At 33.9% G+C, this 17,967-nt stretch overlaps 3 protein-coding genes across 3 annotated transcripts; 1 reads left to right on the top strand and 2 right to left on the bottom strand.

Annotated features, from left to right (window-relative positions):
* Positions 1-292: 292 nt before the first annotated feature.
* LOC126667478 (uncharacterized) lies at positions 293-6,207 on the bottom strand. Its single transcript, XM_050360458.1, has 2 exons — positions 4,465-6,207; positions 293-4,375 (listed from the first exon to the last, which is right to left on the bottom strand). The coding sequence occupies exons 1-2, from the start codon at positions 6,205-6,207 to the stop codon at positions 293-295; spliced, it is 5,826 nt and encodes a 1,941-aa protein (XP_050216415.1).
* A 1,373-nt stretch (positions 6,208-7,580) lies between these two features.
* Positions 7,581-10,808, top strand: LOC126669767 (probable serine/threonine-protein kinase WNK9). The gene is made up of 7 exons (XM_050363318.2): positions 7,581-7,755; positions 7,840-7,877; positions 8,023-8,250; positions 8,613-8,833; positions 8,963-9,120; positions 9,208-9,556; positions 9,674-10,808. Exons 1-7 carry the CDS (start codon positions 7,690-7,692, stop codon positions 10,675-10,677), a joined length of 2,064 nt encoding a protein of 687 aa, XP_050219275.1. The 5' UTR covers positions 7,581-7,689; the 3' UTR covers positions 10,678-10,808.
* A 3,347-nt stretch (positions 10,809-14,155) lies between these two features.
* Positions 14,156-17,425, bottom strand: LOC126669791 (uncharacterized). The gene is made up of 6 exons (XM_050363349.2): positions 17,096-17,425; positions 16,576-16,687; positions 16,368-16,423; positions 16,124-16,255; positions 15,896-16,012; positions 14,156-14,831 (listed from the first exon to the last, which is right to left on the bottom strand). The coding sequence occupies exons 1-6, from the start codon at positions 17,342-17,344 to the stop codon at positions 14,724-14,726; spliced, it is 774 nt and encodes a 257-aa protein (XP_050219306.1). The 5' UTR covers positions 17,345-17,425; the 3' UTR covers positions 14,156-14,723.
* Between the last annotated feature and the right edge of the window lie 542 nt (positions 17,426-17,967).

The raw sequence follows: 17,967 nt of genomic DNA on the forward strand, positions 1-17,967 counted from the left end.
TAACTGTAAAAACATATCTTACTCATCTAGCCAAGTTAAAAAAATTAATAAATATTATTTTATTTAAACATGAGCCACCAAATAAAATTTTATATCAACGTAATAAAACCTTTGCACTTGTTATTCATATCAAAATAAAATAGTCATGTATGATCAAATTAAGGATATTACGAAATAGATATTGTTATCAAAAGTATACATTAAAGCCGTTGAACTAAAGAAAATTGAATTGACAACTCTAGTTTTATTTTATTTTTTTTATAACAAGGACTGGCCAAAGCCAGGAGACAAACTAGATATTCCTATGCATACGAGGCAGTGAAACACCAGCAATATCATCTACAAGAATGCTTGAAACATCATCAACTTGATTTTCATGGAGAGCCAAACCAAGAGGATGAGAAAAACCAATGTTAGCCAGCCTGTCCGCGCAACGGTTGCCTTCACGATAAATGTGACAAACTTGAATATGCCAATTACGTTTCAAAAGATCTCTAATAGCCCATAACAGATTTGTATTGGCATTGATAGTTAAATCTTCATTGGTGATAGCATCAACAGCAAGTTTGCTATCCATTTCAAGGATAACTTGTTTGTGACCTCTACTCCAAGCAAGATTAAGACCATCTAAAGCACCCCATAATTCAGCTTGAAGCACTGAACACCGCCCTATCAATCTGCTGTAACCGAACATCCATTCACCGCTGCTATTACGAGCAACTCCTCCAGAAGCAGCCCTGTTTGTAGGACCCCGTACAGCACCGTCAGAGTTAAGTTTTAGCCAGTTGGGAGGAGGAGGATCCCAACCAATTAAATGCTCAACTTTTGGACCTAAACCTGGATTAGATAACATGGCAAACTGCTGAGCTTTGATGGTGAAGTTCACCATTTGATTAATCATCATAACAATCGCGTCTGAGCTCCTTCTATCGTTCTTGAACACCAAATTGTTCCGATGGGTCCACAAATTCCAACAAGTGATTCCAAAAGTGGTAATCCAATTGCTTGTCTCCGTCGAAAGATTACTCTGTAAATTGTCAAAAAACCAAACATCAAAATCAGCAGTAAAGAATCTATTAAATAGAACGGGAGGAATTAATTTTCTCCAAACTTCCCTCGCAAAAATGCAATGGCGGAGGACATGATCTCTGTCTTCTGTATGATACCCGCAGATCATGCAAGATGTTTCATCAGTCATGTGTCTTCTACCACGTTCCGAGTTAGTCATCAATCTGTTCTTAGCAGCGAGCCACAACATGGTACGGACTCTTTGAGCACCAGGCCAATTCCAAACTGCCCTCCATTTGCTATTATCCTCTTCCCAAATGTCATTATCCTGCACAATATATGCAGATTTAACACTGAACAAACCTGAACTAGTTAATCCCCAGTACGGTTGGTCTGTTCCCTCATGCTGAGCTGGAGGCTTAATTGCCGCTAGGTGAAGAAGAACAGAATATGGGACCAACTGAGATATATAGTCCCAATTCCACGAATTAATAGACACAACATCCTTCACTTTCTTTGATAAATCATTCTCATTAAGCGGGGAAAAGGCTAGGAGCTTTAAAGGACCGAGGTCACCAAGCCAACTATCATTCCAGAAGTTGATATCACTGCCGTCTCCAAGAGACCAATGAATACCAAAGGAAATGGTACTCCACAGATGAAACAGGTTTCTCCAGAGAATAGAGCAAGGGCCAGAGATTTTGTAAGAATTTCCATTATTGTGCCATCCATATTTACTTCTAATCACTTGAACCCAGAGCAACTCCGGATTTGTAATAACCAAGTACCCAATCTTCATTAAGAAAGCATTATTTTGTCTTTTCAAATCTTGAATGCCGCTGCCACCATTGCGACAGGGAGTACACATATCGCTCCACTTGACTAGAGAAGGCTTATAGGAGCCGTTTTGGTTACCCCACACAAAATTCCGAACTAAGCGATTAATCTGATCGCATAATCCTTTCGGGAGAGCGGTAGTTTGCATGGTATATCCTGGAATAGCCATTAGAACGGACTTAGCTAAAGTAAGTCTGCCTGCCATCGAAAGAAGACTAGCATTCCATCCGGATAACTTCTTCTTAATTTTCTCTAAGATGTATAGGTATGTATCTTTAGTAACCCGAGAGTGCAACAAGGGGACACCAAGATAAATGCCTAAATCTTGAGTTCTCTGAAAGCCCATGACATTGGCAATGCTCTCCGCCTTTTGAACCTGCACATTAGAAGAAAAAAAGATTTTTGTTTTGTTTAAGCTGACCCTGAGCCCTGAGCTATTCGAAAATTCCTCAAGGATGGATTTGATAGCAAGCCCTTGCTCTTCACTAGCTTTGCCAAAAAGGACCAAATCATCTGCAAAAAACAAATGGGAAAAATCAGGACCATTTCTATTAAGCTTAATAGGGCTCCACTCCCTGTTTTGAATTGCTAGGCAAATCCGATGGGAGAGACGCTCCATACATAAAACAAAAATATAAGGGGAGAGAGGATCCCCCTGACGGATCCCTCTAGAAGGTTTAAATTCCTGGGAAGCCGATCCATTCCAAAGAAGGTTCATCTGAGATGATGAAATGCAGTGCATTATGACCCTGATAATGTGAGCAGGAATGCCAACATCCAAGAGGGTATCTTCTATAAAATTCCAATTTAAACGATCATAAGCTTTTTCGAGGTCAACTTTTATTGCAAACCAACCCTCTTTTCCTTTTTTGATCCGCATGGAATGAATAACTTCCTGCGCGATAATAATGTTATCTGTGATGTTGCGACCTGCAATAAAGCTCACTTGAGTCGGGTTAATAATACGAGGCATAATAGATTTGAGCCGGTTAGTAATAATTTTAGTAACCAATTTGTACATAACCGTGCATAAGCTAATGGGTCTAAAATCCTTGATTGTCTCTGGTTTACTGGACTTGGGAATAAGCGTAATCAAGGTTTTATTCAACTCTGTATCCATAACTCCATATCTGAAAGTTTGTTGAATGAAGTAACACACCGAATTTCCCACAACAGCCCAATCGTTTTGATAAAAGCCAGCCGGGAGTCCGTCAATGCCAGGAGCTTTCCAAGGCTTCATCTGGAAAAGAGCTTGATGGATTTCCCCATGAGTGATACCCATGTTGAGGGAATTAAGCATAAAATCACTAAGAGCAGGGAAATATCCACGGGTATTGTAAATCGGTCTAGCAATATCATCTTCAGTATACAACTCAGTGAAGAATGAGACAGCCATATTCTGCAGGTAAACATCATCGTCACACCAACTGCCATCCAGCTTTTTAAGCATACAGATACGGTTCTTCTTCCTTCTCGCTATGGTTTTAGCATGAAAGTACGAAGTGTTTCTGTCGCCAAACATAATCCACTCGCACCGAGATTTCTGCAACCAAAACGACTCCTCCCGCAAGAGAATCTCATTGAGCTCAGCTTGAAGGTGAGTTTCTAGATTGGAAAGATAGCTACAATTCCGGGTCTCTAGCACTTTTTGAATCCCGTTAAGTCTCCCCATTAATTGCTTCTTTTGCTTGAAAATATTACCAAAAACATTGACGTTCCACTCACTAATCTCATTAGTAACCAAATTGATATTCTCTGTGAGGGGCCGCTGATGTTGCCAACCTTTAGTAACCACCTTTTCGAAATCTTGATGGGTTATCCAAGAAGACAGAAAGCGAAAAGGCTTAGTAACCGTCGTAACCTGCTGGATAGAGTTCAGCTTAATGAGAATTGGCCGATGGTCGGAGTGAATTCTAGGAAGGTGGTGTGTGATGGCGTTAGGGAAAATATTACACCAATTGTTGTTGCATAAACCCCTGTCAAGACGCTGAAATAAATTTCCCCGTCTCCAAGTATAAGCAGGCCCCCTAAAATCAAGTTGAGTAAGAGCATTAGAGTCCACAAAATCATTAAAGAGTGGGCAACCAGACTTCCTTCGACAAGATCCACCTCTCCGATCATTAGAACTCAAGATTGCATTAAAGTCGCCAGCCAGGAGCCAGGGATCATTATTTCCAATGTCAAGCAAGGAAAGATCTCGCCAAAGATCACGACGAGTAGAGGATTGAGGGCTGCCATACACGGCCGTAAACCATAAAGTCTCATTTTTATCACCCAGGGTAATGAAGGAGTGGATGAATTGCCGATGATTAAGAACCACATTCACATGAACATTTGAATTCCAAAGGATCCAAATGCCACCAGAGAAACCACGAGCTTCGACTCGATGCGAGAATTCAAAGCGCGATTGCTTAATAACTTTATCAGCTTTTATACCTGCAATTCTGGGTTCAACTATAACAAGTAGAGAGGGATTATAACAATCTTGAAAAGACTTAAGGGTGCGAATAAAGTTGCTACTCGCAGCCCCCTGGCAATTCCAAATAAATAAATTAATATTTTTATTAAACATAAAAAAGATATTAAAAAGAGGAACAGGGGATCAAACCACCATCAGACGAGAATGCTTGAGTCCTCCAAGGAGAGACTCCTGGCTGGCTGCTCATGGCTCACAAAGTCAGCGGAAGTGGGGGCGTGGTCATCTGACTGAACACCCATCTCCAAAATCAGCTCTTCGATAGTAGAGTTTTGAGGCAAACATGCCTCTCTTTTTTTCCTGGCCTTCACACTTCCTTTAGAGTTCTTATTAATTTTAATGCTCCACTTACTTTGAGGTTTATCCGGACCTTTCGGGCTAAATTTATCTCTCAAAGAGAGATTTTTTAATTTGGAAAGATGATTATTATTCTCTTGTGAAGAAGCAATAGAGAAAACAATATGATTTTTTGGGTCTAATGAGGTAGAGCAGCGGTTGACAGGTAATTTAGCGCTAGTAGAAGCCTCGGCTTCGTGACCCTTGTCATGGAAACTTCTGGGAGGAATACTCGATTTATCCTGAGGAACTTGTGCATGGTTATGCATGGGACGGATGTTTTGCGTGCCGCTAGAATTATTGGGCTTTTTGTTGATCTTACCGTTATTTCTTATCTCTTGGGCCTTGCTGGCATTCTCAATGTAATCAGTTGTGGTTGCCTTGATTAAAGTCGAAAAGGAATTTTCCTTCTTACCGTTAGTGGAATCTTGACCATGATTTTCTTCTTCCAAATTAGCTATAGAATCATATCGGGACCCGGAAGATATTTTGTCGCTGATTGCTTGGTTATTGCCTTTGAAACCAGGTTTCCTTCTTTGGTTCGTCACCTGCATCCAAGGGCCAAATCGTGATTCTTCCGCCGTCGTTGCCGGAATTTGGTCATTATTATCAATCACTTGACGAACTTGCTGAGGACTGTTAACGTCAACTTTTTTGAATTGACAATGGTTTTCCCGATGACCGTACCTCCCACAATCGAAACAAATAATGGGCAGGCCTTCATACTCAACTCTCTGAAGCCGACCATCGATCAAGATACTAGAAATTAGAGGTTTAGTAAGATCTAAATTGATAGCGAGCCTAGCAAATTTTCCTCGCTCCTTAGCTTCCGTATTATAATCAATTTTGATAACCTTCCCAATTGTATTGGCAATGGCATTAAGCACATGATTATGATAGTATTGGATTGGGAGCCCTGGAAAACGAACCCTGGCAGTAACTAAAGTAGCAGCAGTGTTGTCTGACGAGAAGGCGGGATTCCAAGGTTGAATGGTAAGGTAATGGCCAAAGAGAACCCAAGGGCCACCAGATAAAACCTTGATGTAATCATCCATAGAATAAAACCTGACAAGGAAGAAGTTATTGTCCAGATCAACAAGGCTTGGGTAATCTTTTGGGTTCCATAGTTTGATGATTCGACTGAAAAGCGTTCTATACCCGATAGTTTTCCCAAGCAACCTGATGATTATACAAAACTTCATGTTTTGGGCAATTAAATTATGGACTCTATCAGAGAAGTTGATCACGGGTACGCCTTTATCATTACCAATCTCAAAATCGGCATCTGAAAGACTAATTCCAGCCTCCTCTTCATCGCATTCATTTGTAGGAATTCGCTCCTTATTAAGGAGTTTATCCTTGAATGACGTCTTCTCACTAGGTTGGTTATCTTTGATAGGTTCTCTGTCAATGATTTCAATATCCATGTCTGCATCCTCATTCAATCTGCTATTACCATCCTCCAGACGGAACTTCACCTTCTTAGTAGACCGATTTGGATCATTGTTGTCAAGATTTTCTGTTTCAGTACAGAGAGAATTTTCTGTCATTGTTTTTGGTGCTGTTATTATTACATCAACTCTAGTTTTATTGTTTCAGTCTCTAATTATTTTTTTGTAATATTTTGTTCTCTTCGACATTCAAAGCATCCTCTATATTGACATAAAATATATAAAGATACTCATTATCCCATTTAGAAAATTATATTTTATTCATTTAATTTAATCTTACATAATGTTTTTTTTTAACAAATGCTAAAACTTTCATTGATGAGAATGAAAATTACATAGATAAATAGTTCTTCAACATATTGAAAGAAACTATTCTAGATTAATGATGAGAGCTATTAATACAATCATCGATTAGGGTTTTTTCAACCATTAAAAGGTTATCCAAAATATAAATGTTTTAAATTGAAAATAAAATCTTGAAACCGCTTGGTTTTTGGAGTTTCAAATCTCATCTTCAACATAGATCCATAAATTATCTTCCAACTCTTAGATCTACAACAACATTCACCTTAAAAAAAACTTATTGAAATAAGGAAAGTAGATCTACGATTAATAGTATTATGGGCGGAGAGAAGATGATTTTTCGGTAAACCGGAAAAATCTTCTTTTCCCACCCTTAAAAAGATGAAGAAGAAAAAAAAATTTGGTTTTAGAGAGAAGGGAGAGTTTAGAGAGAGAAAATGAGAGGCTGTCTATTAATCTTACATAATGTTAGTATTACTTTATACTAACCTTTTTTTTAATCGAAATAAATTATTATTACTCCCTCCGTCCCACAAAGATAGGCCGTTTGGACAAACACGGGAATTAAGAAAAAAATAGTTAGATTAGTTAAAATTAGTATATTTGTGTATTTTTCCATTTTTAGCCTTTAATATTTTTTTAAATAAACAAATAATGTATTGGTGCCTAATTTTTGTATTGGTGTATTTTGCATTGGTATTAAAAAATGACATTTATTTCATATTGGAACATGGAGCAATTAATTAAGTTCAAGATAACAATGTACATTTATTAGGGATAAGTAAGACTTTTAGGTTTAAAATTATTAACTAAAAATAAAAGGTGGCCTATAATTTGGAACGCCCAAAATAGAAACGTGGCCTATTTTTGTGGGACGGAGGGAGTATTATTATTTAATACATAACTTATATTCAAATAATCATTAACAACAACAAATAAAAAAATTAAATATAATGAGGAATATTTGAATAAATGTTTGTCAGTTTTTGAAGCTTTTCTTAATGAATACAACTCGTGGCGAGTGAGAACGATTTAGTGAGTGGTGGTTTTGTCAGGTTCTGTCTCAAAGGTTGGTGAAACCTTGTGATATCTCTGCCTCGTTGTCTCTGAGTGGTTGGCTGTTAACTTTGTTCTTTTAATGGACTAACCGAGGTACAGTACTTTCTTCTTCTTCGTCTTCCATTTTTACTATTTTTTCTCCTATTAATATTCTTTCAATCACCCATTTTTATTGCCTCCACATTTTTTCATCTTCAAGCATAGCAAATATTACCAGAAATGAACGGTCTCGAACCAGATTCTTCTGAGTTTGTTGAAGTTGATCCTACCGGAAGATATGGCCGAGTATGTTACATTTTCATATATATATATTTGCATTCTTTCATCTTTTTTGTTGGTGTTTTTTAATATTTTTGTTTGTTTTTGCAGTACAATGAAATTCTGGGCAAAGGAGCTTCAAAAACTGTGTATGTTTTCTAAACAAACGGACTTTTTTTGAGCGGGTGTGGGAGGAATTAAGCCCACCACTTTAGCAGTTTACTGCCCAGCGTTTATACTATTTGTTTAGAATTTTTGTTTTTTAATGAGTTTGTTTTAAATTTGTTGTTGCAGTTATAAAGCATTTGATGAATATGAAGGAATTGAGGTAGCATGGAATCAACTGAAGCTTTATGATTTCCTGCAAAGTCCTGAAGATCTTGAAAGACTCTACTGTGAAATTCACTTGCTCAAAACCTTAAAACATGAGAATATTATGAAATTCTATACTTCTTGGGTTGATACAGCTAACAGGAACATTAATTTCATCACTGAGATGTTCACATCTGGTACTCTTAGACAGTAAGCATAATAATTAGTACAGTTTTGAAAGCTTTTGGTAGTTTTTAGGTTTAATAGCATAAAAAATCGCGAACTTTAGCGTGTTTTGCAATTTTAGCACTGAGCATATCAGAAGAAATGCTGATATGGACGCCGGAACAGTGATTATTCCGGTGTGCACATCAGCATTTTTCTAAGGCAAATTGCTCGGTGTCTAAAATCGCACAAAAATGATAGTTCCTGTATTAATTTGCCAAAATTAGAAGCTCGTGTAAAATTTGCAAAACACGATAAAATTTATGATTTTTTATGGTATTAAACCTAGTTTTTATTAGGGTGATTGAATTTTCAATATTGGTGGTTTTTTTATTTTGTTTCTGCAGGTATAGACTAAAACACAGAAGAGTGAATATTAGAGCTGTTAAGCATTGGTGTAGGCAGATATTGAATGGTCTTCTTTATCTCCATAGCCTTAATCCTCCTGTGATTCATAGAGATCTTAAATGTGATAACATTTTTGTTAATGGCAATCAAGGGGAAGTCAAGATTGGTGATCTTGGCCTTGCTGCAATTCTGAAGAAATCGTGCGCGGCTCGTTGTGTCGGTAAGTATCAACTCAAATATTCATTCTTTTTCTCCAGAAGTTGAATGCTATTATGAGACCAGAAACTGTAGATTTGTCTGTCAAAAATACATTTGTTATGTTGCTTTTTTTGTTCTTGTTTTCACTTAGGAACTCCTGAATTTATGGCTCCAGAAGTGTATGAAGAGGAATACAATGAATTAGTTGATATATATGCATTTGGGATGTGTGTATTGGAGATGGTCACATTTGAATATCCATATAGTGAATGCAACCACCCTGCTCAGATTTACAAGAAAGTTTCATCTGTAGGAACTGCAAATTCTTAGCCTTTTATGTTTCAGATTGAAATCTTTGTTTCCAATCAGTTTTCACAAATTGCATTTTCGATATAGGGGAGAAAACCGGATTCTTTATACAAAGTGAACGATCCTGAGGTGCGATTATTTGTAGAAAAATGTCTAGCAACTGCGTCGAGTAGGCTCTCTGCTAGAGAGCTTTTGGAGGACCCTTTTCTTCAAATTGATGATTATGGATATGATTTGAGGTCATTAGAGTATTGCCGATATCCAAACGATATTGAGAATGAGCTAAAATACAATCCGGTTGTGTTCGAACCTAGTGAGATTGATCTCTTTTCTTGTCAAGAAGGTGACCCCTTGGAAAATGTTGATATCACAATACAAGGTAGGAAGAGAGAGGATGATGACTTATTCTTAAGGCTTAGAATTGCAGATGAAGAAGGTTAGTTTTAATTTAATATTCAAATCAATTAATCAGTTATTGTTCTTTAAGTTGATGAACTTGAGATCATAATTTAGCATAGAAGCAATATCAAGAATTTGATTCCTCTCTATACAGGCCGAATTCGAAATATCTACTTCTCATTTGACCTTGAGACTGACACGGCGCTGAATGTTGCGGCAGAAATGATTTCTGAGCTCGGTATCACGGATCAAGGTGTGTTGAAGATAGCGGATATGATTGATGATGAAATCGCGCAGTTAGTTCCGGAATGGAAGAAAAGACAGGGAAAAGAGGAAACTACAATAGCTGAAGGGAATGATAGTTTCTGTCAAAATTGTGATTCAATCAATTACCTATCAGATTATGTATCATCCAATAGTCCAGATGTCAAGAACTTGCAAGTTCTCGAGTGTGCCGAGCATAAATGTGCTAATATCCATGGCAGATTTGAGGAGATCACATATCAAGTTGACGGGCCGGAAAAATGCTCTAGCACAGCCAGTATGCCGATTGCATCAAGCCAATCCAATGGCGTAGGCTATACCGATATCCGGGCACAACGAGGAGTACCAGAAGTAAGCTCACAAGACGTTCATTGTGACGAAAGACACAATGAAGTCGATAAGTCTGTCAACGAAAAGGCGGAGAGAGTCGTAAAAACCGACAGTCTTTGTGAATCTAATAAAAGGAACTCTGTATCTTCAAGCCCTTCATCAGCTGCTCATTGGGATGATTATGAGAATGAAATCAGGCAAGAATTGAGATGGCTTAAAGCAAAATATGAGTTGCAGATAAGGGAACTTAGAGATCAGCAGTTACGAACATCATCTGTCCGAAATCCAAATTCTGATAATACGGAGCATGATAACGGAGTTCGTTCTCCTCCAAGTTTGCATACATTAAAAAGAGACAAATATAAGCCTATCCTGAAATCTGTTCCCTCAGGAAAGCAACTTAGTACGGATTATTCTCCTGATGCTGATTATGAAAATTTTGAAGCAATGAACGAGGGATATAGCCCTGAGCAAATGGTAACTGCTAAGAGTTTCTACAGAGGAGCATTGCTTCCATTTCCTCTTCACAGGACAACTTCTCTTCCTGTCGATGCTCTTGAATGATGTTTAACAGTTTGGTTGTGTACACTAATACCCTCATACCATTAATATTTGGTCATATCTCTATATTGATTGGAAAGATAAAGAGGCTTGTAATTACCAATTCATTTCAAAAGTAAATAAATTTCATCAAATTGTCTCTCATTACCCAGAAGGAAATCCATTGTATGTTCATGTCATTAATCTTTAATTAATTGCAAAATGATGAACTTTATCATGTTTTGCAAAACGATGAATTTTGACAATATCGGACACAATTAACAATCTTTTATCGAAAAATTGCTCGGTGTTCTAAATAGCAAAAAATTAACAGTTCGTGTTTCATATTATCCAAATTTAAAGTATATATCACAAACACAAAAAATAAAGGAAATTTCAGAGTAGTTTCTGTAGTAGTGAAAGTGGAATGGTCCCCATTCATTTTTGATGGTTGATGTGGTTCAACAAGTATATATCACAAACACTAAACATAAAATACTTTTTGGCATGTGAGGTTCTGCGTAACCAAGTTGACAACTTGAGTGTGTGGGTGATGCAAGTTATGGCACATTGCTACAATTTGGTACTGTTCCCATGGGATGTCAAATTATGTGCCTGCCTGCCATATCCTATATAAGGCTATAACTAACAAACTTGTGGGCTACTTGCTTAAAGGAGATATCCTTCATAATTATTAACCAAGGAGTAAAGCGTCATTTCCGTCATTATATTTATGATTCGGATTTAAATAACTCATTTTTATTTATTTTAAGAATAACATTCTCTATTTTTAGATTAATTAAGAATAAAATTGTACATGTGAATAAATTCAGAAATCAAAATGACCTAGTTTTGTCCTTAATTAACTTTAAAATAAAAAGTATTATTATTAGTTAGCTTAAAATAGAGAAATTTTATCCTTAATTGATTAAAATGGTTGCGGGTAAGTAATTTGATCTCGGATCACAAGTTTAAACACTGGATTGACCCTTTACTTATTAACTAAGAATGTAGATTCGGCTAGATTACTCCATTAAATGATAATTCCACTTTCAAAACTAAATTTCTCACTACTACCTAGTGGTAATAATTCTATTTTCAAAGCTAAATTCTTTATTAGTTGAGTTAATAAATAAGGTTATATTAGTCTTTATCGTTATAATTTAAGACAAAATAGACACTTTCTTAATATTAGCAATTTATCTAAAAGCGACAGCTAAATAAAAACGGAGGAAGTAAATCAAATTAAATTAAGCAGGTCAATTCAATCAATTTTTTTGATTTGATTTGTAGTTAACTTTACATAATTTTTTTAATTCAAAATTGACCCAAGCTTATAAAATTATTATTTTTCAAATCAAACTAAATTTATGAGTTAATTTGTTTTTTAAAAGGAAAGGATAGTAATGAGGTAACAATGTGTGCTTAATTTAATAGAAGCTCATACATTTATGTAATAAAGCTAACTAATGATAATGACTACTATAAAGTATGATGGGCTAATTTATGGAAATAATTGGGTGGGATGATGAGTGTAGACCTTTTTGTTGAGCCGATAATCATATTGTTTATTTAATTTCCTTTATTACAACTTTCATTACAGAGTAATTTAAAAGACCTTTATTTATGATTAGTAGATGAATTACCCATTAGTTAGGCTGATTATGTCAATTCGTTTACCCAACTCACCAAATTTTGCAAACGGTTCATTTGTGTTTTAGATTCGTTAACTGAACTGAAGTAGCTGAAATAGAAGGAAGAATCAAATTTAACCAAATTGCAATATATTAGTAATAATTTGATTACGGTCTAATTACTTTAAATTTTAGTCATATCAAATCATAAGCGTTGACATCATTCTCAAGATTGCAGGTTCAAATCTTACCACAAGCGTTCTCTCCTTCTTAATTATCATAAAAAAACAATCAAATAAAGAAATCAATTTAAATAATAATATCAAATGGCCTGTTAATTTTTTAATTTTATAAATCAAAAATCAAACGAAATTGTCAAAATTCAACTCATTTCTATAATTTTGATTCTACTTGATTCCATAAATCAATTTTATTTTTACCACTTCTGCATATGAGTTTATAATTTTTTAGGGCTTAATACTTAAAAACCACTCACCTTAAACTTTTTTTTCGTTTATACCATGACCTAGGAAAAAATTCATTTATACCCTGACGTATGTATTTATGTTTCACCTCTACCCCGAGGCACTAAATTAACCTCTTTTCATTAAGAAAAAAGTTTAAAATAGTTTTTCATTTTTAACCTAAACTAATTAGAGATTAATTAGAAATGAATTTTTCTCTAAATGAAGGACTATTTTAAACTTTTTTTTAAATGAAAAGAGGTTAATTTAGTACTTCGGGGTAGAGGTGAAACATAAACACATACGTCAGGGTATAAATGAACTTTTTTCTAGGTCAGGGTATAAACGAAAAAAAAAGTTCAAGGTGAGTGGTTTTTAAATAACTAGTGACGCTTTACGTGTTTCACACGTGGCTCGTAGGGTGACTCGTGAAACAATAGTAATAATAACTGTATTTATTATAAATTAAACAAATTATATTTATACCTAATTAATAATTATTTCTATAATTATCAATTGCATTTAAATATAAAAAATAAAATAATTATTGAAATAGTCGTTAATTAGGAATAGTTTATCTAATTTATAGATAATATGAATAGAAAATATCAAATAATAATTAAATAATTTAAAAGTAGTTTATTTTAATTAGAATTATAGATGATTAAATAATAATTATAATGACAATTATTAAATATTTATAATCTAACCACAATTTGTTTAATAAAAGATTGTCTATTTAAATAATTTGGATAAGTGGTCAATAATTCAAGTATATACTGGTTAATAAATCAAGTGTATAGTTAAATGATAAGAGATGTAATAGTTTTAATAAATATTTTTATTATAACAATTTGTTTAAATTTTCAAAATTTATAACGTTTAATTTAATGAAGGTGTTAAATTTTCAAAAGTAAGTGAAATGTGGTTAGACTTAATTTTACATATGAGTTAGTTATATAAGTTAGTTATGAAAGTTTTGGTTTTGTGATTTCGGAGGTTTTTATATGTAATGAGGAGTTTGGGAAAATTGAAGGCAATATGTAATAGGAGTTTAAAATTGACTTTATCTTGATTTTAGGCAGCTAACTACGGATCAGTATTAAGGGCATGTAATTAGGAGGTTTTTAGATGTAATTAGGAGTTCGAGAGATTTTTTAGATGAATTATTAATCATTAAATAGTATGAAGGGTATTAATGTAAAAGTGCCTGTCCCCCCCATCCGTGCTTTTATATATAGTATAGATTAAGCCGTTTTTTTAGGTACCAGTGGCCAACAGACCCAAAAATAAGAGCACATCCTTGCTCTGTTTAATTGAGTCTCCCACTAACATAATTGTATATTATTTTGGTTTAAAAGAAATTGCGAATAATAAAATTAATATTATAAGAATTTAATTAAATAAAATAAAAGTTAAGAGATTTGATTGAAAAAAATTATAATCTTTCTAAATACAAAACAAACCAAATTTTCTACCGTGTATGCATATAAAGATATTTGTTTTCTTAAGCAAAAATGTAGCAATTAATTACCATGTTCATATAAGCCATAATTGGAAGGAGAAATATAATACGGTAAGATCACATATAAAGCAGCACAATGGTGATTTTTAAGGGCCAAATATACAGATTGAACCTCCACGTTTGATTCGGTTTTGAATTTGAACCCTGATGAATTTTTTTTGATGGAGGCACTTAATGTTATAAAAAAATTCACTCGGACCTCCTGAACTTAAAATACCACATGCCTGTCAGTGATTGGCCAACTCACCACTGACGTATTAGGTTTGATGATCCACATTAATCAGTCATAATAAACATGTGGCATTTTAGGTTCGGAGTCCGATGTGAATTATTTTATAACGTTAACTACCTCTATCGGAAAAAAAATTTATTAGGATTCAAATTGAAAACCAAATCAAATATAAGGGTTCAATATGTATATTTAGTCTTGTTTGAGCCTTCGAGGTATCAAAATGCATTTGCATTAATAGGCTTCAAGTGTGGAAATCTTCCTTCTAATTCGTACTTTGACAAAATGTCATTTTCATGTTGGGGAGTCCATAGAACCTGTATATTCTATTACAAAAATAAAATTAGTTGTAAGATAAAGACTCGTACAATTTCTATATAATTAAGGCAAAATGTATATTGAGATTGTTGTATTATTCACATTTTCTTGAATTGTGTCTTCTTTTATTTGTCAATAGTAAGTCCACATACCTTTACTTTTATAGATATTAGATCTTTCGTCACGAAAATAAAGTGTGTACGTTTTTATGCGTTGTTAGTAGGGCTGTGTAAAAACCGAAACAAACCGAACCGTTTCATTGAACCGAACCGAAATTACAATTATGGTTTGATTTTTTTGGTGACTATGGTTTGGTTCGGTTTGTAATTAGGTAAAAGTTTGATGTTCGGTTTTCGGTTCGGTTTGAGCATTTTAAAAACCGAAAAAATTGAAAAACTAAAAAACCGAACAATTAAATAAAAAATAAAAAATATATAAATATATGTAAATTTATATTTTTTGGTTTTAATATTTTAATTATAGTTGATATATAAGTTAATAAATTTCATACAACATATAATTATGCTAATAAATATATAAAAATATTTATTAAACACTCATTATTTAATATTAGAATTTATTTTATGATAAAAAAAATTAAAAAATGGAAAAAGTAAAAAATTTTAGTTTTTTACCGAACCAAACCAAACCAAACTGATTTTTTTGGTTCGGTTTGGTGTAAGTCAAAATTAAAATTCGGTCCGGTTCGGTGTGAAATTTTTACCAAATTTCGGTGTTCGGTTTGTTCGGTTCAGTGACCGAACCGACCAAAACAACCGAACGCACAGTCCTAGTTGTTAGTGCCATCAACATAATTTTTTTAATCATTTTTTGACATTAATTTTTTTAAAATTAGGTTCCTATTTTTATTTTTTTTACTAAAACTAAGTTCTTCCATTGATTTTTGTTTTCGGTCTGACTTGACATTGTTAATATTTTTTTTATGGCAGAGGAATTTAATGTTTATAAAATTAAAAATATAAAAATTATAGTGGAGGAAATATGTGTTTTGCCCCCAATAATTGCTGCAATATTCATCTTGACTTGTTGACAACAAAACAAAAGAACTTACTAGAATATCGCTACTATCAACGGCAATCAAAAATTTGAGGGCTTCCTTAATGTCATCAATGGTTTTCATGATGGGCGGTGTTTTATATCCGCCTTTAGCAGCCACCAAAAATGTAACCTGTAAATGAAGTTAACGAACATAATAATCAAGAATACGAAATTCAAATTAAACGGTACTGTAAGAAAGAATACGGAATGGTTCGTAAAATGTAAACGGCATGCATTCTACCACGATGTAATGATCTTCATGTTCATGTCTTGTCGCGCTGTTCAACGACTCTATGTCAAATTTTTTGTATTCTTTCGTAGGGACCTCTTCAAATCTATTTAATACATCAGAATTGCACCAATATTTTTCTACCTGCGCCGGAAAAATTTATAAAAATACAGATTAAACGTTTGATTCGACAATCAACTATTTTTAAAAAAGTATCAGATTGTAAATTTATATATCTTTTGAAAAACCGACTTACAGATGAACTTGCGGAGAGAATAAATTGTGAATATCCGAGCAATGCATTCGTGGTTTCTGCATCCAAAATAAGGTGATTTCTTCATTTAGGTAAGCACACTAATTTATTATTATTATTATTATTATTATTATTATTATTATTATTATTATTATTATTATTATTATTATTATATGGTGTAAAAAAGAAAAACTCAGAAGAAATTAAGAACCTATCATTATATGTCGCCATCCTTCGACCTCGAGTGTAGCTGTATTTGTTGCCATGACACTCATATCAACTAGTCTTTGCAGTGATGGACGACCCTCTCCTTTCAATCCAACCTGAATAAAATAAAATTTGAACTTTTTCTAAACTGCAAAAAAAATTCATTGAATAAAGGATTATCTATTATGTCATGGTCCATTCCATTACCTCAAATTCACTCATTTCAATGAATTAAGGACAAACTCTTTATTTTTAGAACAATTATAAAAAAAATTCTACATGAATCTAGTTCGTCATGTAGGACTATGAACTATCCATTGAATGTAAGATATATATGTACATGTCGGTGTCTTAATTAATCAATAAAGAGCATTTAATTATAACAAAAAGTTACCAATTAATGTCATATTTATTGATTGATTGAAACATTAAGCACGTGAGTGGCTCCGCAATACACGGTGCTCTGAACGATTAACACATAAATTGAGTATTTACAGTTGATCATAAAATTTTAATAGATATACCTGTAGTGTGAGAATAGTTCTTCTGCCAATACAAGCGATAATGGAACCTCCAATACAAAGTCCCACAATAACTGCCACTATTATTACAACAATTGGGCTTTTAGAACTTGCAGCTTCAGAAACCACCGCAGCGCCATTTCTGACAGTACCGCCACAAGATTTTCGGACATGGGACAGTAACAGAACTAAAACTAGACCAAAAGATTTCTGTAAACAGTTTCTAAACGCCATGAAATGTATGTTTAACATTAAACTTTTGCACGGTTACATTTAAACTTGTATGGCAAGTTATTGTCACCCTTTGTTAATTGGATGGGATTTCTTCCTCGAAATTTCGTGCAATGATGGGGATGGATATTCTTATTTAAATTTAGATTCTACTATTAGTTTATTATTCTTGGATTTTGATCCCGTTGAATCTATCATATTATATAATTGTTATTGTTTTAATTAAATGTTATGGTGAACTTTGCAGTGGCAGTTTCGTTTCCAAATGTGAAAGGTAGAAAAAACGCCAAGTATTTTCTTTTTGGATTTTCCTAATGACCAAACAGAAACGATAAGAATCCTGAATTCAGACAATTACAGAAACAATAGATAAATTAAGATTGCTCCATTTAATCAGCATTGTTTTTCATAGAACCAAATCATAGAACCAAATTTACATTACCAAATATAAACCTATAGCGGCGGTATAAACGAGTTGAGCTACTCCTATATTATTCGAGATTGGCTAAAAAAAATTAGGTCGAGTTTGAGTTAATCTCGAGCCGAGCTCGAATATCAACCATAAAGGATCGTGAGGCTCGCAAGCCTAAATGAGCCCAAATGCTCTTGCACATTTATTTAAAATAATAATTTTTTTTATTATA

The sequence above is a fragment of the Mercurialis annua genome, linkage group LG2 (genome assembly GCF_937616625.2).
Source record: "Mercurialis annua linkage group LG2, ddMerAnnu1.2, whole genome shotgun sequence".
Taxonomy (NCBI): domain Eukaryota; kingdom Viridiplantae; phylum Streptophyta; class Magnoliopsida; order Malpighiales; family Euphorbiaceae; genus Mercurialis; species Mercurialis annua.